Source organism: Takifugu rubripes, chromosome 3 (genome assembly GCF_901000725.2).
Source record: "Takifugu rubripes chromosome 3, fTakRub1.2, whole genome shotgun sequence".
Classification (NCBI taxonomy): Eukaryota; Metazoa; Chordata; class Actinopteri; order Tetraodontiformes; family Tetraodontidae; genus Takifugu; species Takifugu rubripes.
In genome coordinates, this window is record NC_042287.1 from 14,190,136 (window position 1) to 14,215,913 (window position 25,778).

General features: G+C 43.8%; 4 protein-coding genes across 11 annotated transcripts in view; 3 read left to right on the forward strand and 1 right to left on the reverse strand.

Moving 5' to 3' along the window:
* The window catches only part of dlgap4a (discs, large (Drosophila) homolog-associated protein 4a), a 45,415-nt gene extending 38,872 nt beyond the window's left edge, over positions 1-6,543 (forward strand). For all 3 annotated transcript variants that reach the window (XM_029834281.1, XM_029834282.1, XM_029834283.1), the window contains 6 exons: positions 1,266-1,687; positions 1,772-1,869; positions 2,499-2,929; positions 3,397-3,488; positions 3,640-3,792; positions 4,186-6,543. In XM_029834281.1, the coding sequence (XP_029690141.1) occupies positions 1,266-1,687; positions 1,772-1,869; positions 2,499-2,929; positions 3,397-3,488; positions 3,640-3,792; positions 4,186-4,410 (1,421 nt within the window). In that variant the 3' untranslated portion in view covers positions 4,411-6,543. The remainder of the gene's footprint in view (positions 1-1,265; positions 1,688-1,771; positions 1,870-2,498; positions 2,930-3,396; positions 3,489-3,639; positions 3,793-4,185) is intronic.
* A 1,496-nt stretch (positions 6,544-8,039) lies between these two features.
* LOC101079128 (6-phosphofructo-2-kinase/fructose-2,6-bisphosphatase 2-like) lies at positions 8,040-16,431 on the forward strand. 3 transcript variants are annotated; one of them, XM_011602640.2, is made up of 17 exons: positions 8,041-8,162; positions 8,868-9,022; positions 9,815-9,940; positions 10,195-10,291; positions 10,371-10,437; positions 10,533-10,607; positions 10,693-10,749; positions 10,847-10,971; positions 11,475-11,682; positions 11,840-11,986; positions 12,053-12,157; positions 12,236-12,365; positions 13,512-13,574; positions 13,650-13,714; positions 14,567-14,758; positions 15,154-15,211; positions 15,290-16,431. In XM_011602640.2, exons 2-16 carry the CDS (start codon positions 8,956-8,958, stop codon positions 15,205-15,207), a joined length of 1,578 nt encoding a protein of 525 aa, XP_011600942.2. In that variant the 5' UTR covers positions 8,041-8,162; positions 8,868-8,955; the 3' UTR covers positions 15,208-15,211; positions 15,290-16,431. The 3 variants fall into 3 exon arrangements, with proteins under 3 accessions (XP_029690145.1, XP_011600942.2, XP_011600943.2); XM_011602641.2 differs by having other exon boundaries at positions 8,868-9,019; XM_029834285.1 differs by lacking the exons at positions 15,154-15,211; positions 15,290-16,431 and adding an exon at positions 14,387-14,466 and having other exon boundaries at positions 8,040-8,162; positions 14,567-14,699.
* Positions 16,432-17,910: 1,479 nt separating this feature from the next.
* LOC101079356 (complement receptor type 1-like) lies at positions 17,911-21,264 on the forward strand. Of its 2 annotated transcripts, none has more exons than XM_011602642.2 (11): positions 17,911-18,068; positions 18,161-18,361; positions 18,746-18,845; positions 18,922-18,995; positions 19,399-19,614; positions 19,703-19,888; positions 20,251-20,347; positions 20,414-20,487; positions 20,563-20,739; positions 20,844-21,029; positions 21,105-21,264. In XM_011602642.2, exons 1-11 carry the CDS (start codon positions 18,014-18,016, stop codon positions 21,128-21,130), a joined length of 1,392 nt encoding a protein of 463 aa, XP_011600944.2. In that variant the 5' UTR covers positions 17,911-18,013; the 3' UTR covers positions 21,131-21,264. The 2 variants fall into 2 exon arrangements, with proteins under 2 accessions (XP_011600944.2, XP_029690146.1); XM_029834286.1 differs by having other exon boundaries at positions 17,915-18,068; positions 18,164-18,361.
* Position 21,265: 1 nt separating this feature from the next.
* scube3 (signal peptide, CUB domain, EGF-like 3) overlaps positions 21,266-25,778 on the reverse strand; it is a 53,715-nt gene continuing 49,202 nt past the window's right edge. For all 3 annotated transcript variants that reach the window (XM_029834284.1, XM_011602644.2, XM_011602643.2), the window contains 7 exons: positions 25,483-25,644; positions 25,248-25,415; positions 24,475-24,636; positions 24,196-24,393; positions 23,965-24,117; positions 23,736-23,815; positions 21,266-23,561 (listed from right to left, as the gene is read on the reverse strand). In XM_029834284.1, the coding sequence (XP_029690144.1) occupies positions 23,409-23,561; positions 23,736-23,815; positions 23,965-24,117; positions 24,196-24,393; positions 24,475-24,636; positions 25,248-25,415; positions 25,483-25,644 (1,076 nt within the window). In that variant the 3' untranslated portion in view covers positions 21,266-23,408. The remainder of the gene's footprint in view (positions 23,562-23,735; positions 23,816-23,964; positions 24,118-24,195; positions 24,394-24,474; positions 24,637-25,247; positions 25,416-25,482; positions 25,645-25,778) is intronic.

Here is a 25,778-nt window from a genome sequence, read left to right on the forward strand (position 1 = left end):
TCGCGACAGGTCAGGGTCCACCTCCTGAAGCATGTGGAGTAGATTCTATGGCCCAGTTTGTGTATGTTGGTGGGATTTAATGAGGGCTTTACTGGTGCTGTGAGTCAGTGGCACAGCTCTCACAATTATAGGCTGTTGTGTTGCTATGTGAAATGAAACCGCTACTGGAAGGAGGGGGGGGGGGGTTACCCTTGAAAAGCTTTCTTATTTGGCCAGTTCCAGATAAGTGTGTCATCCATCATGTATGTCAGAAATTTGTCCACTTTTTGTTTTGCAGTTTTCACTGTTAAAAAAAAAAAAAGAAAAGGAAAAGTGGCCGCTCCCTCAGAGGGGCCTTGGTTGTTGATGCTTCACGCTGTAATAATGTAGTCGACATCACATCATGTAATTTATCAGAATCCTGCCTTTCAAACGGAGGCAGGAAAAAGAGGCACCGGTCAGATTCCTTATCCCTGAGTCAGACTGTCTGTCCCGACTGCTTATCTTAGTCAGCATTTGTGTATTTCTCACTTCAATTGATTAATGTTGGTTGTCGCACGTTTATTTAAACTGTACATCATTTCCATTATATGCTCTTTAGAGCGTTCACAAGATTTGTTTTATGATTTCAGGACTCAAATCCCCTTTGTATTCATAAATCTTGGCAATAAGTTTATAGCAAAACACCCAGAAGTTTTACACAATAAAACAATACAAGAGGAAAAGCATATCTGAATGAAGTGAGAGGAGAAATAACTTAGAACCATAGCGTTTCCTTATCGAGGAGAACCATGAATATAAGGAAATAAACAAAAAAATGGATGGCGGCCAGCCGATTCGCCCAGTCTGGAACAATTCCTTCTGTACTGTAAACACCAGACTCTGGTGTGGAAGAGCTACAGGAGCTCTTGACTACATCTGCTAAAAACCATAGCAGAATGGGGCCATTGGTTTGACCGAGGAGGGAAAAATAAAAGTAACCCGCCTGAGGGTATTCCCACGTCCTGTGGTTAACGCTTCCTGGTAGCCTGGTTGACTGTCCCCTGAGGCACATAGCTGAAGGTGTGTCATGATAAGGATGATCCCTGGAGACAGAATGATGTCAGCGGAGCTCTAAGTAAACAGGAAGTGCAAATGTAGCGTTAAGCACAGTCTGGGAGGCACCGAAGTCCACGTTTGTCTTTTGGCATATGGTTTTGACACACAACCCTCTCCATGCCAGCTGCTTTCTAATGCTGACCTCAGTTTTCTTCTGTTTTTCCTCTTTCTTCCGTTTCTGACTGCAGTCAGCAGCAGGAAGGCTCCTCCTCCAGTCCCACCTCGCGGTACGTCCAAGCCCCTCATCTCGGTAACGGCGCAGAGCAGCACCGAGTCGGCTCAAGACACGTACCTTGACCAGCAGGACCGAGGGAGCGAGGCCAACAGCCAGTCAGGCCGCAGCAACTCCTCTGACAGCCTCTGTAGCATCCGCACAGGTGGTCTGGCTCAGGGGTCCAAGCCTTCACCAGCCCCTTTTCCTGAAGTTGCCCCCCCACCCGCTGCAGCCTCCGTACCCCCTGTTCCAGCACCCCGTGAGCTCCCTCCCACCATCACTGTCACCACAGCCACCACCTCTGCCCGGCCCCAAAATGACACTGTCAGCATCTGTGTGACTCTAGATCAGCCCCCAACTGCCCCCAGGAGGAAGCTGTCCTCTATAGGCGTTCAGGTAGTTTGCCAGTCCTTTTTTAATCATGCATCACAGGGGGGAATGGTACTACACAGTTTGTAATGTTTACCCTGTTATATTTAGGTGGATTGTGTTTTGCCGGTGTTAAAAGAGGAAGCACAACCTTTAATCGCACCTCTGAAGTTTCAGTCCATCGGAGTTCAAGTGGAGAACGGAAGGCCGTAAGTCTTTAATGTACCCGCAGAACATCAAGAATGCTGTGTTAGATATGTCTAGGTTTATTTTATTTTAAAGCAAGATCAAGAAAGGCATCAAGCTAAAAAAAAACTGGATTCCATGAACCTGATTTTATACCTCAAAAGTGAAAGTATTTTTTCATATGGGATTGATGGTGCTGAGGCTTAATTACTGAAAGATCAAACACCTTCCCACAGGAGGGAAATGGTGTCTGCTTCCTGGAGAAGGCTTTATTTAATTAGTGACAGGCACGCTGGAGCACTAATGCAATGGAAACACGCTCAGTTTTACTCACAGAAATCACAGTTGGTGTAAATGCACCTTTCCTTCATCTTCAACACTTTAATTTATAGCTAAAATAACGTTCTTTGTTCTGATGATTTCAAGAATTTAAAAGATGGATTCACGATCATCCTGCTAGCAGCACAGCAGACCTGTCGCCTTCTGATGCTGACCGGCTTAGCTAAACATTTCCAGTCCTCCGTAATTTGCTTTAATCACATTAGTTTGACAGCGGACTTCCGCCGCATGTTACCCCTGAAGATGGTGTTTGTGCCTGTTTGTGTCACGTTTGCGACATCTGTCAGAAGCTGGTGTTTGCTTGTCTTTGCAGTCTGAGCCGGGATAACAGCATGGCCTCGAGACAGAATACAGAGACCGAGCTGAAGGAGTCCCAGGATACCACACCCACAGAGAAAAACACGACAAACTGCACCAGCCAGACATCCAATAACACTGCACCCAGCAAACCAGAGAAACCCACGGACCAGCAGCCAATTAAAAACGCTTCTGCAGCATCTAGGATATCAGCCTCTCCAGCAGACAGTCTGGACCCAGCTTTAGATCCCTCCTCGCTCCCGCCACCCGATCCCAGCCTGGACGCCGGAAACTGCAGCACTCATGGAGACGGCGTTCAGGCCACGCCAGCTTGTCCCCGAGATGGAAACTGGTTCCTCAAGCTTCTCCGGGCGGAAACGGCACGCATGGAGGGATGGTGTCAACAGATGGAACAGGAGACCAAAGACAATAAGCTCTCCGAGGAGGGTAAGAGACACACCTTGGAATCAGATCTCCTCTGTGATGACTCTGAACAACGGGAAAAAGTGGCTCCTGCAGCACATTAGCATTTGAGTAAGCTTTATTTTAGCTGTAATGGAGCCAGAGCAGAATATTTTTATTCTTTCTTAGCCCAGAATACCACAAAGGCCTTTAAGCTGATTTATCTCCATGGTGCCTTAAATATGGATAAATGAGAAGCAGTCAAACTACAGAGCCTTCGTCGCTCCTCTTCCTTTCTGGGGACCTGAATTATGAATTCCCATTTATATGCAAATATTAGGCGGAGAATGTCTGAGCAGTGATTTGATTTTAGTATATCACATCTGCGAAAGTGTTTTACTGTCAAAATATGTTGACGTACAACATTTATTTACAGGACTCCATCTTGCTGCTGTTCCTTCACTGCTCAGCTAGTTTCTGTCATTTTCTGCTAACTCTTGCTTCTTTTTTAGTGCTGGGAATGACCCGCTCTGCAGTAGGAAGCGCTCAGCTTCTCATCTCCCAGAAGTTCGAGCAGTTCAGAGGTCTCTGCAACGAGAACTTGGTGAGTTTTTTTGCTGGTCAGCGATTCAGTGTTACCTTCATCTTTCCCTTTAAGCACCTTTGTCGTACAAACTCAACATCTGCTGGAGCTTTAGTGCCTTCAGGCCTCTTGTCTAGTCATCGAGATGTTGCCTATGTCCACATTTTTGTAGAACATAAACGCCAACCCACGACCAACAGCACAGGACCTGGCAGGGTTCTGGGATCTGCTTCAGCTCTCTATAGAAGACATCAGCAATAAGTTTGATGAGCTTTACCACCTTAAAACCAACAACTGGCAACTTCCTGAGAAACTGCAGAAGAAGGTAAAGTTTGTCAGGAAATTTAAATGTAAAACCTTTAGGGTTTGAGAACGCTAGTCCTTTAACAGAATCTATACTGAGAGGTTTTAGCTTTAGCACGATGATCTCACAACCTTCTGTCTTTTCTGGCACGTCATGAACACTAATATTAATCTTAATTTTTACTTTGTCAGCCTCCATCTGCTTAATTTGGAATCCATGTGTGATAGATTTATTTTGCTTGGCTGAAACCTTACTAATATTTACCTCGCTTGTAGTATGCAGCTGCTGTCCATATGTTGAGCATCTGAAATATTCAATATTTTACTATCTGTTGGTGTAATAAAGATGAGGACATTAACTGAATTGTAGCACCACAGGATGTTTTATCATTTTGCCCTCTTGATTTATCCTCAGGATGAAAACAAGCAGCTTCCGTCGTCCGTGCCAAAGAAGCCATCAAAGCCCAAGCTGTCGACGGGGAAGGACAGGAGCGTAGACTCGGCTGTGGACAAGCAGCGGCAAGAGGCCAGGAAAAGATTGATGGCAGCGAAGCGGGCAGCGTCAGTACGACAGAACTCCGCCACAGAAAGCGCCGACAGCATCGAAATCTACGTCCCCGAGGCCCAGACCCGACTCTGAGATCGGCCCGGCGCCCATCATCGCGGAACAGCTCCAGACCCTTTCAGAATCTCATCGACACAAACACAAACTGATCTGAACAGAGTACAACAGATGCACAGAGGCCGACCCCTCATCGCAGCACAGCTGATGACAGAAGCGTGGAGATCACAGGGCAACACACACAGATCTTCAGCCGCCTGCCATGGGATTCAATCATCCTGAGAGATGTATGACACTATTGTTATTACCATTATTATTACTATTATTGAGATTATAATAATTATCTCTTAAAGTATGCTATTCAGGACTGTCTTAAATGTGCTTGGACATGGACTTCCTGTACCTGAGTGGAAGAGTCCTGGATGTTTATTCTCGTAAAACACCCATCACTGATGAGTCTACTGGCAAGTTGGCTGCCTGGATTATGAACTGAGCTACCATTCACACACTCAGGACACATATGTAGGTGTACTCGCTGTCCACGGAGTCTTCCTGTTCTCTGTTCCTATTCGACTGCCACTCAGGCACGGTGTGTATGCTTAAGTGTGTAAAATCTTAACAGGCGGTGTTAATCAGAGAACCAGAAGAAGGCAGTAGCATATATATTAGAGATATCTCACTATTACGATGTTCATTTTGTAAATGTTGTATACCAGATTATTTGTTAGACAGAGGTCAGTGTTCAGTACCGAGGTAGTTTTTTATAGATTGAGTACACGTATTGTCATAATATATTAGCACTTGATGCAATCATTCACTCCACCTCACACTCCTTTTTCACAAATGCACACTACACAGTCTGCCTGTGGAGACCCATCCTTAAGTCTTATGTTGACTCGTGTTTGTGACACGATGTGAGAGTGACTGCCGAGCCAGCAGGCTACAGAGGAATGTATGAAACGTATGCATTTTACAGCCCACGTCGACTTGATCAGTGCACTTTCCATTCATCCCAGATCAAGTTCGCCCTCCTTTTCCTTCCCAGTCATTCTGATCTTTCACTGCATCCTGGTGGGATGTAGAGGACCAACAGGACCAACATCCATCACTTTATGGCATTCCCATTCAGCAGACTGTGCGTTAGGGTGGGGGTGCGCTCGCTACTGGACAGGACGCGGAAAACATAGCAATAATGAAATAATATTGGAGCCAATAATACAGATGGTACATTGTTTTAGATTATTCAATTAGCGTTTTCAGACTTTCTCGCCACGAAGGATGATTGTTAATTTTGAACTGACTGCCCTTGAAATGACTCAAAACTCAGGTCAAAGACTCAAACTTGTACAAACCACTATGGATTATTTATTACGCAAGCATAAAATTATGAACCAAATGTTCCGAGCCATTGGCATATGATCAGATATGTATTCAGTAATGAGGAAAATGTGCTTTGGTGCATTTTGCCGTAGTGAAGTTTCCACCACTCTCTAGCAGCTTGAACTCCCACCCACTTTTGGAGAAAGAAGATCTGTGGTACATCTGTTATTATTGTTTAAATGTCATGCGGCGTGTTTTAGGAGGTGCATCTAAAATGAAGTGAACTGAAACGCGTCTTGACTTCTGTAATTACAACTATGGTGCTGCAAGGAAATTTATATGGTGCCAACATGGCAGTGATCAATCTTTCACTCGCATTTAAAGGTTTTTTTAAGTGATTTTTTTTTAAAAGGAAAAAATCTGATCATTAGTTCCATTGTCAGCATTGTCAGTAGTTTTTATTTTCTCTCTCTCTCTCTCTCTCTCCACTCATGTCACTCCAGACAGGCCGTCTCTGTCTGGACTTGCGCCACTTTGATTATGGGAGTAGAATATTTTCCATGTCTCGGTTTTCTTAGAAGGGAAGGGCCAAGGGTACGTGAGGAACCGAGCATGGCAAATATTCATGCACAAGTGTAGGTTGACTCGTGTAATTATTTTTTTATGTAAGAGCTGGCTCTCCCCCTACTGGGCAGTCATTGCGTGGCACTCTGGACACCTTTACTTTTTTTTAATTTAATTTCTTTTTCTGTTTGAGAAATGAAGTTGAAATGGGAATGCTGACAGAGCACTTAGCTGTTAGTTTTCTTATTTTATTATTTGTATTTCATCAATTATGGACATGTGCATTTCATTGTCCAAAGAAATCATTAAACATCCCTTTGCTACATGTCCTGGTCATCATTTTTGCTGTCTTTTATCCAACATTCATGCTATGATGGTAATATTAGCTGCTAAGTTAATATTACACACAAGCCAATCATCGGTATTGGTTAGAACATTTATTTGTACTGTGTAATCTCAAAGCATGGCCTTCTTACATGTAAAGATGTATGAAAATCCTGTGATTTTTTTCACTGCTACTTAACTTGGGTCTAGCCAGTTACCTGAATCTGTGTCGGACATTCAGGATGCTGTGGACAACAGTTAACAACTGTGATAGTGGAACGTCCCACTTTTCACATCGTCGAGAGCCAGATCCCTTTATTTACCCCCACACTGAATCTTTCAGAGAGTCCGACCTGATCAGGGATTTTCAGTTTACCAGTACTTCCTGAGTTTTAAAGGGCTACCTAATGGACAAATGTTAAGGAGAGCGTGCACCTCCTGGAGGCAGATGACGTGGATGTGCTCTTCATCCACCGTGTGGACGAGGCAATACTTTGTTTAAAGGGATTTCTAGAATTTATAGAGCCGTGGATGCTTAATGGACAAGCCCATTCTGTCTTCTGTACCTGCTCTGGCTACACATCCACTTTACCCTCCTAGAGATCCAGCTAGGAAAATGAGCAAAAACTCCAGTTCCAGATTATCTTGTATGATGAACATTATTTTCCAATATAAGCACATATCTTGCAGAAAAGGGGATTTTGTTTAATGTTAACATGTAATAGTTAGACACTGTGAGGTTAGCTTCTTTAAAGAGAATACAATGAATTGTGACTGCATTGAGTTATGTGGCATATTTTCTGTATGAAATAAACTGTAGAATTAAAAGGGAATGCCACTCCATTTTGGAATGCATGTATGTTTTCCTTGGATATGTCTTAAACAAATTACCTCAATTCTCTGAATTACACCTTAGGTATAGTGTCCTGGAAACTCCTATTTGTGATCCCAAAGATGCATTTTTTTTCTTTTTTTTGTGCTCGATTGTTTTGTTTTATGGCTTAAATAAAACAAAGCTCAGCAAAATATTTAACTGGTCCACCTTGGTACATGGTCATATTAGGAACATGGTCTTGTTCCTAATAATAACTTCAATTTAGTAGCCAAATGTACCACTTTTAAGAAATCATTCTGTTTCTTAGTTAAACATTTTTTGATAAGTTTTTGCTGTTTCAGGGTCAAATAGAATAGATATAATGAAATTGATGGAATGTGTTTGTTTTATATATTCATGGATAATTAACAAATAATCATTTATGTGTGAGAACTGTTGAGAAACAGCGCCCTCCGCTGGCTAGATATGTGTTTTACGCAGACAATGTAGCGTCATATTCAAGCGCCCATTTAACTGCACTTTCATACAATCTTGCCTTGCTAAAATATTGTCGGACTAAAAGTGTTTTCTTCTTTTCCTAGGTATGTGAAATATTTTTTAAAATTTAAATTATTTTGGAAAGGTAGACGGAAGTTGCAACCGGAAGTATTATGCACTAGCGTACCTTCGGCATCAGGAAGCGGGAGGCGGGGCTAAAACTACATCCGACAAGTTGTCCCGGTGTTCTCCAAAGGCGGGCAGATGGCAGCATCGTAAAAAAAGAAGTAAATACCTTAAAGAAGCTGCGGTAGGCTCATTTAAAAAAATTTATCTCATTCGCGGTTGCCTTCTCCGTTGTTTTGGGCTGTCCTTGTCTATTTATTCGACTGTTCTGTCTCAGTATAGCAGAAGTAACTCACCAAGGTTGACCGTGACGTTGACGTATCCTCATAGATGTCACCCGATAAACGACTCCTGCCCCTTGATGTCCCTGTTGGCAGATTTAGATTTGACAACGCGGAGATGATAAACCTAAAAAAAAAAATTTATTTATGTTATTGCTTTAGTGCCATCTTTTACACATTTATGCGCATTACTACAGTAGTGTTAATACAAACTTAATAAAAACTCAAAGTAAGTGCTGAACAATTCTTATACTTTCCGAAGCTTACAAGGTGCAGCCTTTCACAATGTCATTGCCTTATATTATATTAGTCTTTGATATCCAACTCCACTGATCATTTAATCAGTTTATGGCCGGGCTTTAGATAAATTGTATTAGAACATGTCAACAAGTTGCTTTGGGATTCTTTTATTTAATCTTGAATTGCATTAATCTTTGCATGCAACAAACAATCTGGGCAAATCTGCATTTCCTCAGCATTTCAAACCATATTAGTGCTGTTAGTTTGTGAGCATTCATTTTTATTTACTATATTCTGCTATAGTTTATAGTTTTATTGGCTGCTATTATTGAGGGACCACAGTGATGCAGCAGTTTTCTCCTCAACAGTGCTGAGCTCATATTTCAGCCCCCCCACCCCCAGCAAGCGCCCCCCCACCCCCAGCAAGCGCTCAGCAGGACCTGGATCAGACTGACCATGGCTGCCAAACCTGCATCGGCAGAGTCCAAAAGGACGGACCTCAGAGCCTCATACAAGAAATGTTGTGAGTGGGTTTGTCATTCTTTAAATGTGACTCATTATATCACCAGTTTTGCATTATTGAACTTCGTGCTCTTTATTCTTCCAATATGATGCAATAAAACCCCACTGCAGGCTGTTTTTACCTTCATGTTGATGTACACTGATCATATATCAAAATGTGCGATAAGGCTGAAAGAACTGCTGATTACATCATTATGCACACATGTAATAGTAAAGAAAATATTACACATATAAACGCTGCTATGTCAGGAATATGTGACCAGCTACTGTCCTGCAGGACTTATTTCCCCCTCACAGTTGAGATCTGTGGAGTTTTAAATGAGTCTAAAAAACTGAAGCTTACCCACTATTTAACCTTCTAAAAGCTGTTATCTAAAGAATGCAAAAAGAAATATGCTCTAAGACTTATGAGTCATGTCTTGTCTTGCTGTCCTTGTTTTGAGAGACATGTTTTCTCCCCAGCGCCAGAGAAAAAAAGAATAATCTAGAATGTTTTCAGTTCAATGTCACACAAGGTTAGGCCAGATTAACAAACCAGCAGCAACCCTGGGAAATATTAACCAACAATCAAGAGATGTCGGCGGAAGCATGACAGAAATGCCAAGCTTTACTGGCTGGTATGAGGGCAGTGCAGGTGCCACTTAGATTCCTTCACAACATTCCTTCTGTGTGTTTGCAGTTGGCCTGTCTGCCCTTCTGCAACATTCTAGGGGAAACATTTAATAACACGGCTCATTATCAAACACACCAGTTATGCAGGTTATCAAGTGTCTTCTCTGTGTCCAACCTGCAGCTTGGGCCTCCTACATGACCAACTCTCCCACGGTGATCGTGATGATTGGGCTACCTGCCAGAGGGAAAACATACATGTCCAAGAAGCTGACGCGCTACCTCAACTGGATCGGCGTGCCAACCAAAGGTCCGTTAATGAATGCGGCCAGAGTTTCAAGGTCAAATAGGAGTCAAGTGGAGATTTTATTGGTTTGAGCTCTGACCGGTAATTAAATTCTTCATTACTATCTAAAAAAAGAGAAAATGCTGGGCCTTAAGGTGTGTTTGCCACCTTGTCCATCGAGCCAGTTATTTTACCTGTTTGCTACACAAGCTGAAGAACTGGTTAAGCACGTACTCACGGTCTTGTTCATGCTTTGCCTCCACTTTCTCCTCGTGCAGTGTTTAATCTCGGTGTCTATCGAAGGGAAGCAGTGCAGTCGTACAAGTCCTACGACTTCTTCAGACATGACAACAAAGAAGCCATGGAAATTAGAAAGTAAATGTTTTTTAGGACTTTATAATCCTAATAAAGGGTGCGATCTGCTGCAGTGATCAGTTTTCTTCTCCCTCTGCAGACAGTGTGCTCTGGTGGCTCTGGAGGATGTCAAGACCTACCTGAATGAGGAGGGAGGCCAGATCGCTGTGAGAATACAGCAAAATATCTGATCGTGTGTGTTCTTATTACAGATGAATTGTAAATTGTGTTTCTGAAATGTCGTTCCTGTGGTTTGATTCAGGTTTTTGATGCCACCAACACCACCAGAGAGAGGAGGAAGCTCATCCTTAACTTTGCAAAGGACAATGCCTACAAAGTGGGAAATATATTGATAGTTTGATTGAGATTATGATTTGACTCAAAAGAATCTTGATTTTCCAATGATTTGTTTGCTTTTCAAGGTGTTTTTTGTAGAATCCTTATGTGACGATCCGGACGTCATCGCTACAAATATCTTGGTAAAAAATGCACTCCAGCCTTTAGGCTAAAGTAACTTCACTTATTTACACGTTTAATAAGTCGCTCTGTATCATCCCTGTAAATGTCCCTTTACAGGAAGTGAAAGTGTCCAGTCCAGATTACCCTGAAAGGGACAGAGAGAGTGTCATGGAGGACTTTCTGAAGAGAATAGAGTGCTACAAAGTTACCTACCAGCCATTAGATCCAGACGATCATGACACGTAAGAACCCATTTTGAGGTAGTTGGCCATATTTGTAGCACACATCATTCTTTCACATTTTTGGACAATTCTCAACATCCATTCACTTAAACAAAGCATCATTCAGGTCGAACTTCCTTTAAATTATGTGACGTTGATTTAGAAATGGCTGTGCAGTTTCAGAGATTATCCAGCAGGTGGAGATAAAGGAACGTTTTAGTTAGAGTCAGATCTATGATCACTGAAACGGTGACACAGTCATGTTTGCATTTTATATACCACAGAAATATATATAAAGCCTATAGGAGAGATTAAGAGTGTTTTTTTCCCACATTTTTGTTCATCTATCCTAAAAAACAGCTCCATATTTTCAATATCTCTGTTTGTGCAGTCAAGGTTTTGCTCTTCTTGAACCTTGACTAAAGTTCCGACGTGTGTGTTTAGACTAAACTAAAAGAACAAGATATCCTTCAGTCACATATCACTGATGTTTGCATGCCTCATTTTCTGATATCCCCTTCCAGGAACCTGTCTTTCATCCAGGTTATCAACGTCGGCCGTCGTTTCCTGGTGAACAGGGTGCAGGATTACATCCAGAGTAAAATCGTCTACTACCTGATGAACATCCACGTGCACTCCCACTCCATCTACATCTGCCGCCACGGAGAGACCCATTACAACCTGGAAGGGCGCATTGGGGGGGACTCTGAACTGTCAAGCAGAGGGCGAGAGGTACCCTAATATGATGACTGTACATTTCTGAAATATACTCTATTTCCAAAAATATGAACACAATCATTGATAGTCATGGAACATGCACCTGATAGTGGCTTCCTACTTCCCACTGAGATAATAAGTAATCTACTCTCACATATTTTCTCTCCATCAGTTCGCGGCAGCTCTGAGGGGTTTTGTTGAGGAACATGAACTGTCAGACCTGAAGGTTTGGACCAGCCAGCTGAGACGCACCATTCAGACAGCAGAGGAGCTGGGAGTTCCCTATGAGCAGTGGAAGATTCTAAATGAGATAGACGCTGTACGTACGCTGATGTATTACAGGGTGGACGGGTGAGGGCGTGTCCTCAGTTGTTCTGTGTTTCAGGGTGTGTGTGAAGAAATGACGTACAAGATGATTGAAGAAAAATACCCGGAGGAGTTTGCTATGAGGGATTCAGACAAGTACAATTACAGATACCCTGGGGGGGAGGTAACAGCTTTTCCTGTCCCTCACATTTCACGCTCTGGTTCTTCTACATATCTCTGAGTCCGTCTCTCCTCTCTTTAGTCCTACCAGGATCTGGTTCAGCGCCTGGAACCAGTCATCATGGAGCTGGAGCGCCAGGGCAATGTGCTGGTCATCTGTCATCAGGCCGTCATGCGCTGCCTGCTCGCCTACTTCCTGGACAAGAGTGCAGGTTCGGTGCATGAGCAGGAAATTAATTCAGTCCGAGACAGCACCTGTTTTAGAGATATATTTGCCGAGTCCTCTCAAGTGGCTTTTCCTGGGGCGGCTTCTGGTGCCAGATTGGTGCTGAAGAGCTTGTTTTGATTCTGGGCGCTGCGATCTGCATGGCCTGGTGCAAAAACCCCAAATTGCAGCAAAACAATATTTCAGACACATCAAAGGCAGATATTTATTGTCGCTTTAAAACGAATATTTATCGAACAACATTCCGAAAGAAAAGCAACAAAAAAGCCTGTGTGCACCAAAGAGCGTTGACAGAGTGTTTGTTGGCGAAGGTCTCCAGTATGTTGGAAAGGTTTCTGAGGAAACTGGCGGGTCCTAGCAAAGGTTTTTAATCAAGAGGTTTGACACGCCCACAGCAACTCAGTGGTTGCCATGGAGATCTATACTGCCTGCCATGAGAGAGCTGTTCCATCAGGGCAAAAGCGGGCTCATCAGGAGAGCTGCTCACGCTCTACTGCTATTTTCTGAGAGGGAGGATCAGGAAGAAGAGTTTTCTACTTGGAATTACTGGATCTCGTTTGTGGCTGTAAAGAAGAGACAGTTGACAAAGGAGTAGATTTTCCTGCTGCCGCTCTCTGTAGCAGTGTTACTGTGGCCTTTTTACAGGGACAGTGTGGAATATGTCAGAAAGACAGGGAAAATGTGCTCGCTAACTTGAATGAATATCCAAATAATCCCGGGAGAAATCTGGTTCTGGTCCCGCCTATTACAAGGGTTTACAGACTTTCCGCCCAGAACCTACATTGACAACTCCAGTGTAAGAGTGTAATTAGTAAGCTACATTTTTATTTAAGTGTAAATCTAGAAAAAATAAGGCTGATTAAAAACTGGGAGGTTCAACTGGAGTCACAGGTAACGCGGAGGCTAACACCAGATGGTGCAGGAAGTGGTCACCACAGCAACATGTGTTAAGAAGTCTAAACCACAGCTGATCCCATCAGGGTGGGTGCTGTTTTTGTTCTCTGTTCACCCGCCTACATTGGGACGTGCCCTGACAGAGAAGCCATGTAATGCACCTTTGTTACAGGACAAAAATCCCCTTGTTCACAGCCACAAAAACAAGCACCTCACTTTGTTATTTTGTGTGTCACAGATGATCTCCCCTACATTAAATGCCCCCTCCATGTGGTCCTGAAACTGACCCCCGTGGCGTACGGTAAGCCCGCTAACTAAGCCACTTTTTCCTGCTTCCTTCTGGAACCTTGATCCTTGATTCCTTTTTCCCCCTTAGGTTGTAAAGTGGAGACATTCGACCTAAAGGTGGACGCTGTCAGCACCCACAGGGACAGACCTTTAGTAAGCTTCTCCTTCTATCTTTCATTCTCTGCATCTCAGTTGTTGTTGTTCACAATCACAGATTTTTGGCATAGCTGACATGCTTGGTGGGGCTGTGGTGTTGGTGCAGGTCTTTGGCACACCAGGCACGGAGTCTTTGAAGTGAGGCATTCAGAAACAACCCACTGAATTTTCTGTTTAAAGCCCAGTAGAAACTCACTGTCCTTCACCTCCAGTTCCTGGGCCAGGGCTCTGTGGGCTGGTTCTGGCCACCAGACTGACTTTCCCAGTGCAGTCTGACCTGTACAGTATGACTGGATAAACTCCTCTGGCTATTTTTAACTTTTCAAGCTAGAATTATGCAAGGTTAGCCTGCAGAAGACGGTTCTTTAGCAGGAGTCCCTTGTTAAACAACTAAAATAAGTGAAATGTCTGATTCGTACCTGCACTCCTGTTTTTCTGGAGCTTAATCACTGCTCAGTGTGGCCACACACACACTCTTAGATTATTATTTTGCAACACACACTACTGTAAGGTGAACAGTGTTATTACAACAAATAAGGGTTTTTATCACAAACAGCTGGAGTGAAAACCAGACTGGAGTGGACAGGGTCTGGGAATAATTATTTTTTAAAGCAGTGTTACGACGCACACCGACTTCCTTATTTGTCCTGTCCACATGTGCTGCTGCAGACTGTTGACCACAGAGAGGGTGGTACCACATTTACTGAGGAACTCTTAACTGTCCAGTCATCTGAGGCCAATATGACATGGTGGTTAGAAATAGAAATTTGTTGTCCCTTGCATCACGTGACTTTGTCTTTCACTCATCTTTGTATTTGTGTGTCTGTCTCCATCACTATTTTCATGAAGAACAAAGTGCAAACAGATGTTGCTCCACCGGCGTTCCTACGCCGGAACAGCTTCACTCCTCTGTCGAGCCAGGACCAGATTAAACGGCCTCGTCTTTATAGCATGGACAATCTCCCCAAAGTACACATGTCCCATGTGCCCACTTTACCCAGCATGCAGTTGTCTGAGGGTGCAGAGCTGCTACAAAGTGAGGTCAGTATGAAAACAAACGTTATCACCTGGATTAAGCAGCTAACCACGTTAGCCACATAAACTGCACTGATCATGTTTTTTACCTCATCCTGTAACCTTTTTGTCACCTTTCTTTCATGATGAAGATAGAAGGTCCTTTTTCCACATTTAAATGGCACTTTATTTCCTACACATCAAGTTTTAACCTCTTTCCGAGTATTTATCCAGTTTTTAATGGCGCAGATGACCTTTATTAAGCCTGCAGAGCCGTCACTGACAGAAAGGGAGCCTTATGCTCTGGCCAGTGAGCTCAGATTTGAATGTTTGCCAGTTAAAACACACATCTTTTTCCCTTTTGGTTTGCTCTTTTCATTAATGTCTTCAAATTTCCTTCCCTTCCTCTTTGGACCTCGCAGGTCTCTGTAAATGGCTTCAGCGCTGGAGACACAGAAGACTGTGTTCGAAGCTGAAGAGGTATTTTCAGTCATTTTTCTTACACTGCTAAACAAGTTTCCTATTTATGTTGCATCATGTTTTGTCCTGTTTCACCAGTTCTAAAGACCAGGAATAAAAGCCCCTCCAGTGCCAGCCTTTATACTCCTAAACTGGGTCCCGACATATTTGGCCATGCCGTGATCTGACAGTTTAGCTGAAGCTTAGCTGCGCTAAGTCTGGCTAAGCTGCCTGTAGAGGGACTACCTGCACGGCATGGCAAATAGTGAGCCTGACCTGGGCCTGGCGCCCATCGTTGTTTCTCCATTGTTGTTTCTTTTCCTTCATTTGTCTCTCTTTTATTATAGATTCTTTATTTCATTGTTAATTTTGAAATCCTGGAATCAACATATCCAGGTTTAGTTGTTAGCTAAAGACATTTGGGAGGCCTTGATTGTAAAACAACGAGTGTCTGACAATTAAAAAAAAAAGATTTTGCACCAGGAAAGCGGAGATGAACCAGCAACCTCGGTCTGTGAATCACAAGATTGAAGCAAGTGCAGAGGCACCTGAATCCAGCACTTAAGGGGCCAAGGTCCAGGTTTTCTGTCCTACCGGGCAGGTCAAACTTGTCTACTTGGTAGGAGAGAAAACCCGGTAGGATTTTGGGTTTAGATTTGGGCAGGTCTGTAGCTGTAGCTGTTCTTTCTGAGTTGCGTTATTAGTGGACCAGCTGTTCTTAGAACAGTCTGTAGTCTACAGTGTTGTATTATTAGATGTAGAATATGTTGATTGTTGATTGTAGAGTTATATTTTCTGTGAAATATTTCATGAAATATTTCACGAAAGTTAACGTAAAATATTTAAACATTCCCAGGTGATATCCATCCTTTCTCCCGTGGACTGAAAGTGTGCAGTAATATTATTTTTTTTTTAAATGTTAAAGATACAGTAATGTTTAACATTGCTGCTGTAGTTTTTTCGTTTAATGGTTCTATAGATTAAGAAAATCACTTCCTGTAAATATTTTAGCATTTCTACAAGAAATCCTTGCAAAGTTCAGAAGACTTCAGCAGCTGTGGATGTTTGTATTTTATTTTAGTTCCCTAAGAGATTGGTGTACTTTGATTGTATTGGAAACAAATCAGTGCCTTTTATTATTTAAGAACCTTTTTCGCAAAGGTATAAAAAAAAACTTCAGAGCTTTAAATGTATCACATGGTGTTGCACATTAAAGTTAATAAAGTTCACTTTAACTTTAATGTTCTTTCTTGCAATTCTCTTTGTGTGTTTTTCTTGGCCTCCACCTCTGAAACCCTCATGTGAATTCTCACAGCTTCCAAAGATAATTTGGAGGACAGCCGTTCTTTTGCTGTTGTCTGGAAGAGTCCAAGATATGTTCCTGATTAGCTGAGACCAAAAATATGTCATTTCTTACCAAAGTGTACAATTCTGGTATGAGATAACATAAAAAATATTAGTACCCACTGAGCTCTGAGTTATTTTAGCAGTTCACATTTGCTGAGTGATTACTTTCTAAATGTCTTCCCAGACCTTTAGAAGGACTTAACTCAGCTGTGTTATGAAGAAAAAAGCCTTTAAAACAAACCAGCCAGTTTATATTTAGCTGTCCGGGCGCTGCCCGATCACAAATCTTCTGAGTTCTGGTAGTTTTAACCTTCTCTGGTAGCCAAAGGAGGGAAAACGATTCATGTGGTCAACAAATGAAAGAACATGTGAGAGGTGGGATCACACCATCATCAGGACATGATATAACATGACATTTCGTCTCCAAGAGTCCTGGAACAGGCCTCAGTGGACGAGTTCGGCTCACCCAAACTGTCGCCAAACTGAGTCACTCGGGGGGCGTGTCTAAACGGACTCAACATACATAGAGGGCGTGTCCAACCCAACAAAGACGCATAGGGGGCGTGTCCAAAATCTGAAGGAACGTGAGCAAATTTCAGATCATCATCGTCATCATCTTTGATGTTAAAGTTTGCTGTCTGCAATATGTTTCGCGAAACTTGTGAAGATAAAATCACATATTTTTATTCATAAATATTTTTAACACTAGGCAAAATCACTTCAGCTCAAACATCAATAAATTATCGACAATATTATGTTTTAAGTTTAGGACAGCATTATTGTCAATTCATGTACGTGTACAAGACATACTAGAGGGTTTAAATTGTTAAAAGTAGGATAATAGTAATACATTTAAATTGTGAAAAAAATTAAAAAGCACAGACATTATATTTTCCTGTATGGATGATGTAAATTTAAGCAAATGGAGGCAGATGCAGAAAACTTCACATCATTTTAAAAAAGAAATAAACTGCTAACTTGAAAGATGTGACTCAAAATCAGGAAAAACAAACTCGTCACCACCAAAAATCCAGATTTCTGTGGATCAAGTTAACAAAACGAACAAAAGATATGGGCTCAAATATGGCAAAATGTTATTTATGTTGTTTTTTACGTTATTTATGTATATGTCTAAAATTTAATCAGTTCTCAGAAAATCATAACAAAACTAACTATTTTAGGTGCCGTGACATAACTATTTCATGGACAACAAAACTATCATAATGAAGGAACTTAAGTCTTACGTTTTAAATCCGGAGGAGTTGCAATCCAATTAGTCCAGTTTTATCCCAGTTGGCTTTATCGTCAATTAACCACTACAGATCACACAACAAGCCTATGGGAAAATGCTTTGTATCCGTGCTCGCGGTTGTAGTTGCTATGGAGACGTGCCACCTCCCTCTATAAATTGCCTCATCTGAACCTCCTGCTGCCACTTTAAACTCTGCCTGGCGGACTTGTTGACGAGACACAAACATGAGGACGGTCGGCTGGAATGTTGTGATTGTATCGTTCGCCTACCTGGCTTCAGGTAAGAGGGAGAAAACAAACAATTTTGGAAGGTTCTGGCTGTTTATTGGGTTTAAGCTGATGCTATTCTATTTTTTAAAAAAAACCAAAAAGCAGCTGAATTGCCAAAGAAGTGCTCTGCGCCGCCCGAGTACCCGCACACCACCCTGGTTAAGAAGTACAGCAGCAGAAAGATTTTCAATGAAGGAGAGAAGATTTATTATAACTGTGCAGAAGATTTCACTCCATCCAAAGGGTTCCGAGCTGTGCAGTGTTCACGCGGAAAATGGACTAAATTGACTCTCAAGTGCGAAAGTGAGTAAATGCGGCACAAACGACGAACAATTTCATCTTTTTAAAGGAGAGTTTGGATAAGAATTTCCTCTTTAAAAGTATTTATGACACGTTAAAGCTGATAAGCTGTCTGCTGCCCTCTAGCGGCTATCGTATATACCTACGCTGTCTTCATGTAGATTGTTTGAACTTCCTTTAAAAATGTAGTTTACTATCAAATTCAAGCAGAAATTGTTGTATAGAAAATAAGACACGAGTAATTTAAAATCGGTGCTTAATGTTAATGTATATTGAGTAAATGACGTATACAAATCAACGAGAACTCTGTTTGATCGTCATTTTGATTAATTTTACAACTTTGCGACAAAGGACTCAAACTATCTGCTGCTGTCTAATTTTTTCCAGAGAAATCCTGCGGAAACGCTGGGGATCTGCCAAACGGACAGTTCGAGTATGAAGGGAATTTATACCTGGGGGAGAAGGTCTTCGCCGTATGTAACCAGGGGTGAGTGGGGCCAAATCTGAACGTTCTGGGTGGAATCTGTTTCTAAAGCACCCCCCTCTCCCCCTCACACTGACAGATACACCCTGAAAGGACCCAACTACATGATCTGCAAGAAGTCCGGCTGGACGGGTGAGATTCCAACCTGTGAAGGTGAGGATTCGTCACAGATTGGAGCGTCATTAAACAACCCGCAACACTCCCTGGTTACCGCCCGCACGCCGCTGCGTCATTTTAATTTCTTCATCTTTCACCATTTGAATGGAGCGCGACGGTCACTGCAATGTCAAAGCAGGACAAACCAACCGACAAGAGAAGCTGAGGCTAAAACATTCGCGATATGGCTGCTGCCATCTTTGCGGTGACGTCATCTGCAACCAGAGCGGCAATCGTGACGCCAATTAATCCGATTATACATGTGATCGAGTCAGCCTGAAAGTTTTGGAATGACTAAAAAGCATAAAAGGGAGGAAAGAGTTTATTCAGGGATGATTTAAAAAAACAAAAACAAAAAAAAAAACAACCTTAATCAACAAGTGTGTTTTGGATCCCCCAGAGGGGGAGGCCACCTGTTCCACCCCTGCGGTCGCCAACTCTCTCAGCCCGTCTGGAGAGGTGGTCCGAGCGGGCGACAGCGTGAACATCACCTGCCGCGAAGGTTTCCAGCTGGACGGAGCTCAGCAGATCACCTGTGGTCCAGACGGCCGGTGGGGACCTCTGCCCCCCCAGTGCCTGCGCACATACGTTCCAACCCAGTTACCTGATAAAGACCGTGAGTTCGCTTTTCTTCAGGTTGATTTCTTTTTTTCCTGAAATTGATTAATTCTGGTTCATTAAACTCTTCCAAATGTGACCCGCAGTACGCTGCGGCGTCCCAGAAGCCGTCGGAAACGCCGACCTTGCCGACAGATTCACCACAATGAAAAGCTTTGCTTCTGGTGACCGGGTCCACTATGTCTGCGAAGTGGGACACGTCCAAGCGGGCGGGAGCCGATATCGCAAGTGCGTCGACGGAAAGTGGACGCCGCTGCACCTTCGATGTGAAAGTAAGCATGTTTTTATTCATGGCAAACCTTTGCCACCTTCCAGACGGCCAATTATTTTCAAATGAACCTGGTGACACTGCCAGAACCTGACCGTGGCTCATCTGTCTGCTTTGATCCTTCACTAAGTCTCTTTGATAATTGGATGGGGAGATGGAAGTATTGAATCACATTGCTCGAAACCTGAGAAAAGATGAATCATCTTGGTTGTGCCGGGAGTGAGGCATAAAAAAATACTGTGGGTTTTGTAAACGCTTGCGACACTGCCACACCTGCCCACTGCCAATGAATTAATAAAGGAAGTTGTTTTTATCACATACCTTTGACAAGAATCTATCAAATCTTTGATTCCCATCCCATAATAGGAAAGTTGTGTGGTTCTGCTGGAGAGATTACGAACGGAGAGTTCGTCTATACTGGGGTCCAGTTTGGCGACACCGCCACGGCCGTCTGTGATGAGGGGTGAGTAAACGGCGCCGCTCACATCGTTTCATTCCACCTCTGTCTAATGGGACTTTACTGCTGCAGGCATCTCCTTGTTGGCCAGGCAACCAGGAACTGCATGGCCCAGGGTTGGGATGGCCGCATTCCCATCTGTGAAGGTAAGCCAACCCCCCCAGTGGATGAGGTTTGAGTTCCCTTCTGTGACCGTGAAAATGCCGCTGCTAATCTTCCAGCTATCGACTGTGGCGAGCCTCCGAAAGTGGCGAACGCCGAGCTGCAAGGTTCTCGGGAGCCGCCGTTCACGTATAGGAGCACGGTCCACTATCGCTGTCTCACGGGGACCATGATAGGATCACGGGAGGTCTGGTGCACCCAGGACGGGACGTGGAGCACTCTTCCCACGTGTAAAGGTGCGTCCCAGGAGCCGACGTTGCAGCGCTTGTCAGCTATTTATACTCCTGCCATGTGAAGGCCACACAGACGACTGTAAAAGTGGCATCTGTCTTTGTCTCAGATGTGACGTGTCCCCCTCCAAGAGTGCCAGGAGGCTTTTGGAGCGGAGCCTCGAGGGCCTCCTACGAGCACCGAGACAGCATCACTATCGAGTGCAAGCCGGGCTACGCCTCCACCGGCCCGAGCGTCGTCACCTGCGGGAGCGACGGCCGCTGGTCGCCCGGCCTCCCGCGGTGCGCCCCTAGAGGTGAGCCAACGCCACTGCGGCACAAAAGTCGTATAGTTTGACGCCACTGTTGACCTCCGAACCTTGTTGTTTCAGCACGGCCCGTCCGCTGGAGGAACTAATCCACGCGCTCATATATTCACCAACACTCTGCAGGGATCCGAACAGTCTAAAAGTCGGAACCTGCGATTCTGCACTATTTTCATTTGTATAAAATCATTATTACGGACATTAAAGTGGCTGAAGTGAGGCTGAAGTACAGTATGTTTATTTCGATAAGTGTTTTGGACAGTAACAAGTACAAACTTCTTGTTTAAACAGTCGATAATGTTATGTGTATCATCTCTAGACTAAAACTGTGAGCATTTTTACGAACAGACAAGCTACGAGGGGGGGGGGGAAAGACACCATTTCCATTCATTTTAAAAAGACAAATACAAAATCCAGACATTTCTTTACATGATCAATAACAATTCAAGTGCAAATATCATCAACTCTGATACATCATAGCAAACTCTTGTTAAAGGCAACAATTACAAAAAATAAAATAAACTCGGGTTGCAGGACGGAAGCCTGTTTGGAGGGAAGTACTGGACAAAGATCGCACTGTGGGTGTCGACGGCACACAGACCAGATGTAAACATCTGTAGCTTAGTGAGACGGCTATGGAATTTCAAACCAACGTGACTTCATGGTTTCGACCCGGCGTCGGTCAGAAAATCCCTCGTTGCATCCTGATGTTTGGGTTCTTAAAAATACCAAGTTTACGTTTACAATCATTTATTTTTATTTTTTTCTATATTTACATGAACGGGGACAAAAGTTCCCCCCACGAAGGTTCTAGCAGAGATTAGAGAAGAGGAACTGACGCTGTTATGAGGGTTGAATATGCAGTTTGCAGGACTCTGACTGCAGCGACGATGAAAGTGACAAAGTTCAGGGAGTTTTTGTTCAATTTATTCCACAACTGGGATGAGGAAAACGGTGGTTCGATCCTTTTGGAACTAAAAATAAGATGCTTTGAGTGTAATCGGGCTGCTTTCAACCTAAACTCTACTTTAAAAATGACTGCGTTGATGTTAGCGATGCTAAGCTAGTCTTTTTTTAATCTGAACGATCCTGATGCAAATCAAGACATTTTACCCTGTTTTGGACACTTTTTTTCAAATGAAAGAATAAACTAAATTATGAAGGGAGGATGAAGTAATCTAGGAAAAGGAAATGTAGTGCACTAAACAAAATGAACTTTTTTCTTTTTTGAGTGGGGGGGTCTTTGGAAGAGCTGTCTTCACTGGGACAGATCATGAACTTCAACTGGGGACTAAAAGGGAGGGGACTGGGTGTCTTTGGATGTGTGGGATGAAGATTCCGGGGGGGAGGGGTCCTGCGTAACAACTGGGATCAAAGAATTCAACCCTCGTCTGGATTATTTTCATTATTTACAAGATTGATGGAGACCAAAGCTCAGAGACGGAGATGTGAGATTATCCCTTGACCAAAATATTTTGGACGTGAAGCTTCTTTTTTGTTTTAATCTACAGATTTAGTGAGTCGACTACATCAGAAAGACAATATGAGACTGAACAATTAAAGTGACCTTTTTTTTTTTTTTAAAGAAAAGAAGCAGCAAACAATGTCCCTCAGACATTTCTCTCTCTCTCTCTCTCTCTCTGAGACGCACTCCACTAAAAAAAATCACATTATCTCATTTCTGCAGCTCTCAGAATTTTCTCCACCAGGACCACACATCCACCCCTTTTCTGTATCTATGCTGGGAATAATAAAAGAGCAACAGAAATTGTCTGAAGTTCAGAAGAGGTTGGCACAGTCTGGACAGACGGAACATTGGACTGTTTTAACAGCAACGCCCTTAAACTGCTCTAAGAGCTCGGATCTGGTAAGGCTTCGAACGAAGGTGTGAATTTTAGCAGCCGCTCCTCCTCGAGGACGGCGCACGGACGCCGGCGACGGGACGCCTGGGTTGGAATCTAGACCGCTCGTTTGCACAAATACAAGCTGAAAGAGCGCACGCCAAAAACACGGCTCCTGTCTGAAACGGGCGTTTCTCTTTTCCCTCTGTGGTTTCATTGCACAACACGATGGAAAACAAACCCACTCACATTCTTTACATCCCCATTAATGCCTCAGATTGGGATTGCAGACCTGTGCTACATGGATCCTTGACAAAAACAACAAAAAAAAAGATTTCCATTATTCCTCAGATCTGCATAGTTTTTATATATATATAAAAAAAAAGATGTCAAAGCCTACGGAACAAATAAGAGAATAAACATACTAGTATGTTTAATTCCTGTGAGATTTGCAGGATGTGGTCTGTAAGGGGAGGGGGCGGGGGCCGGGAGGTCACGACCCCGGCGCTTCGGAAGCTGTTTGACCTTTTTACTTGTAAGGTCGCAGGAAGGCCGACACTTTGCTGCTTATGAGACGTATGAAGGAGCGGGGAAGCATCTCGTTAGACTCCCGAGTGGTGTACTTAAAGTAGTTGTGTGGGTGAGCCAGCACGTCGAACAGTGTCTTAATCAGTTTTTTATCCTGCGAGGAAGAAGAAAAGGGTGTAAACTTCACGCACGACCACATTTTATCTTTCCCTGGAACAACAGTCACCTATGACATCATCGTGAGCACTATGAGGGCTGATTTCGGGACAATTTCTTGCTTTGTTCTTGCGATTTTGTTGCGCAAGTGCCAGACATTGGCGAAACTAACCTTCAGGATTTCCTGATGGTTTTCTGACGCGTACAATCTCCCGTCTCGAACGATGTCCTCTACCAGCTGCTCGTAATCCTCTGGAATTGGGAGAGAAGGAAAAAAAAGGGTTGATTTCTAAAACTAGAAATACAAAATTTCCAAAGAGAGGAAAGGTTCAACGGCTAACCGGGTAGCATTAAAGGAACTGGGGTTACTGGGGTTATGAAGGGATTCTGTGCTCACACACCATCATAGGTGACGTAGGGGATCTGGAAGCCTCGGGCGCTGTTGACCTCGTTGGACTTGAAGTTGATCCAGAGCCGTCTGGATCGGGCCGTGAAGGCGATGGGTCGCTCGTAGGTCTGACACGTCTCGTAGGTGGTGATGGACGTGGCCGACCCTGGCAGGGACGCACGCGGGGTAACGTCAAAAACACCCATTTCCTGTAAAACTCCAACCCCGCAGAGGGGAAACTCACAGTTCTTCCTCATGACCAGCACGTCTCCACACTCATCCTCGGAGGGCAGGAAGATCTCCGGCACCACGATTAAGATCTTGCGCTTGCTGGGGGGGTTGATGTTCCAAATGCACTCCACGTTAGCGGGGTAATTGCCGGGATAGTTGGGCGACTCGATGTAACCCATAAACTCGCCCATCTCGCCACCGCATTGCCTGTCTAGACGCGCGCGCATGAAATGAAACGTGTCAGCGGCTCCAGGTTTAGAAACCAAGTGAAAACAGTAATTTCCAGACTCACTCTTGCACTGGGAGACGCTCGTGGCACCATCGAAATCAGTGGTGGTGTTGCCGGGGCAGGAAATGCAGTAATTCTGTCGGAACTCTGTCTGATAGGTGCCTACGGGGCAGCGGATACAGCGGTGAACCGTGGTGTTGTAGTAATGACCAGGAGAGCACTGGACTGCAGGGGAGAGGAATAAAGCTGGTTTACAGGGTTTCTGCTGCAGAAGGTTTCGGAATCAAACCGAAAAAACATGTAGTCCTTGTGCGTCATGCTGCCACCTACTGGCGGAAGGTATGGAGAGTTTTATTGGTTCCAATCAGGTATAAAAATGCAGTTTGAGATTCCCAACAATGAACGAAGAGAAAAGTTTATAGCTGTTTAAATCATTAGATTTAACCAAGGTTGGGCTGAATTTAAGATGTGGCTAAATTGTAAATTTGGATTAAAGCCAGGCATGAAAAACAGAGCCATTTAATCCCTGTCCGCTCCCTGTCCGCACTGGTGTTAGAATCACAATAACCCGATTTAAAGTCCTTATATTAAATGCAGCTCTAGTCCTGCGGGTCTCTGTGGTCCTCTGACCCGAATCTCTGAACTAATTCTGCTTTTGGAAGTTTTCTAGTTTGGAATTCTGAGATTATGCAACACGCGCCCGGCTGCATCTGCGTAAACAACTAAAGGCCACTTATCCAGGCCTCCTTTTGATCCCGTTTTATAAACGAGGTCGTGATCTTTGATATTCCGAGTGGATTTTTTCCCCTCTTTGTTTAAAGAAGACACGTACTGACCTTTGACCTCACAGTCATGGAAGGAGCTGGCACCTTCCCGTTTGGTGCTCAGTCCTCCCCCACAAGGGAAGCACAGCGTCCTCCCCAGATCTGGTTGGTAGGCGCCCTGAGGGCATGGCTGGCACGGTTTGAACCCGTCACTGGAGAAGTACCCCATCGGACACTGGCCTGGATGTGGGAAGCGGTTTTAGAGAGCAGAATTCCTCGCAGAACGTGGAGTTCCGAGCTTACATACCTGCACAGGAGGAGATATTCCGCGCGCCGACAGGCCCGTGGCCGTCGCTGCCAGGACAGAGGTCGCAGGCCAGCTGCCCCTCCTTCTCCTGAAAAGTGCCCGGTGGACACGGCACACAGCGCTCCTGTTCACCGTGGTAATAAGACCCTGATGAGCATCTGACTGAGAAAATACCCACAATGACACAAAATGTTGCTTTTTAGAAAAACAGACATTGGTTCTTGGAAGTGTTTATGAATGGATCTAAATCTGCATCCGTCAGGTGTTTCATGTAGTTCTACTTCTGCCATGAACAC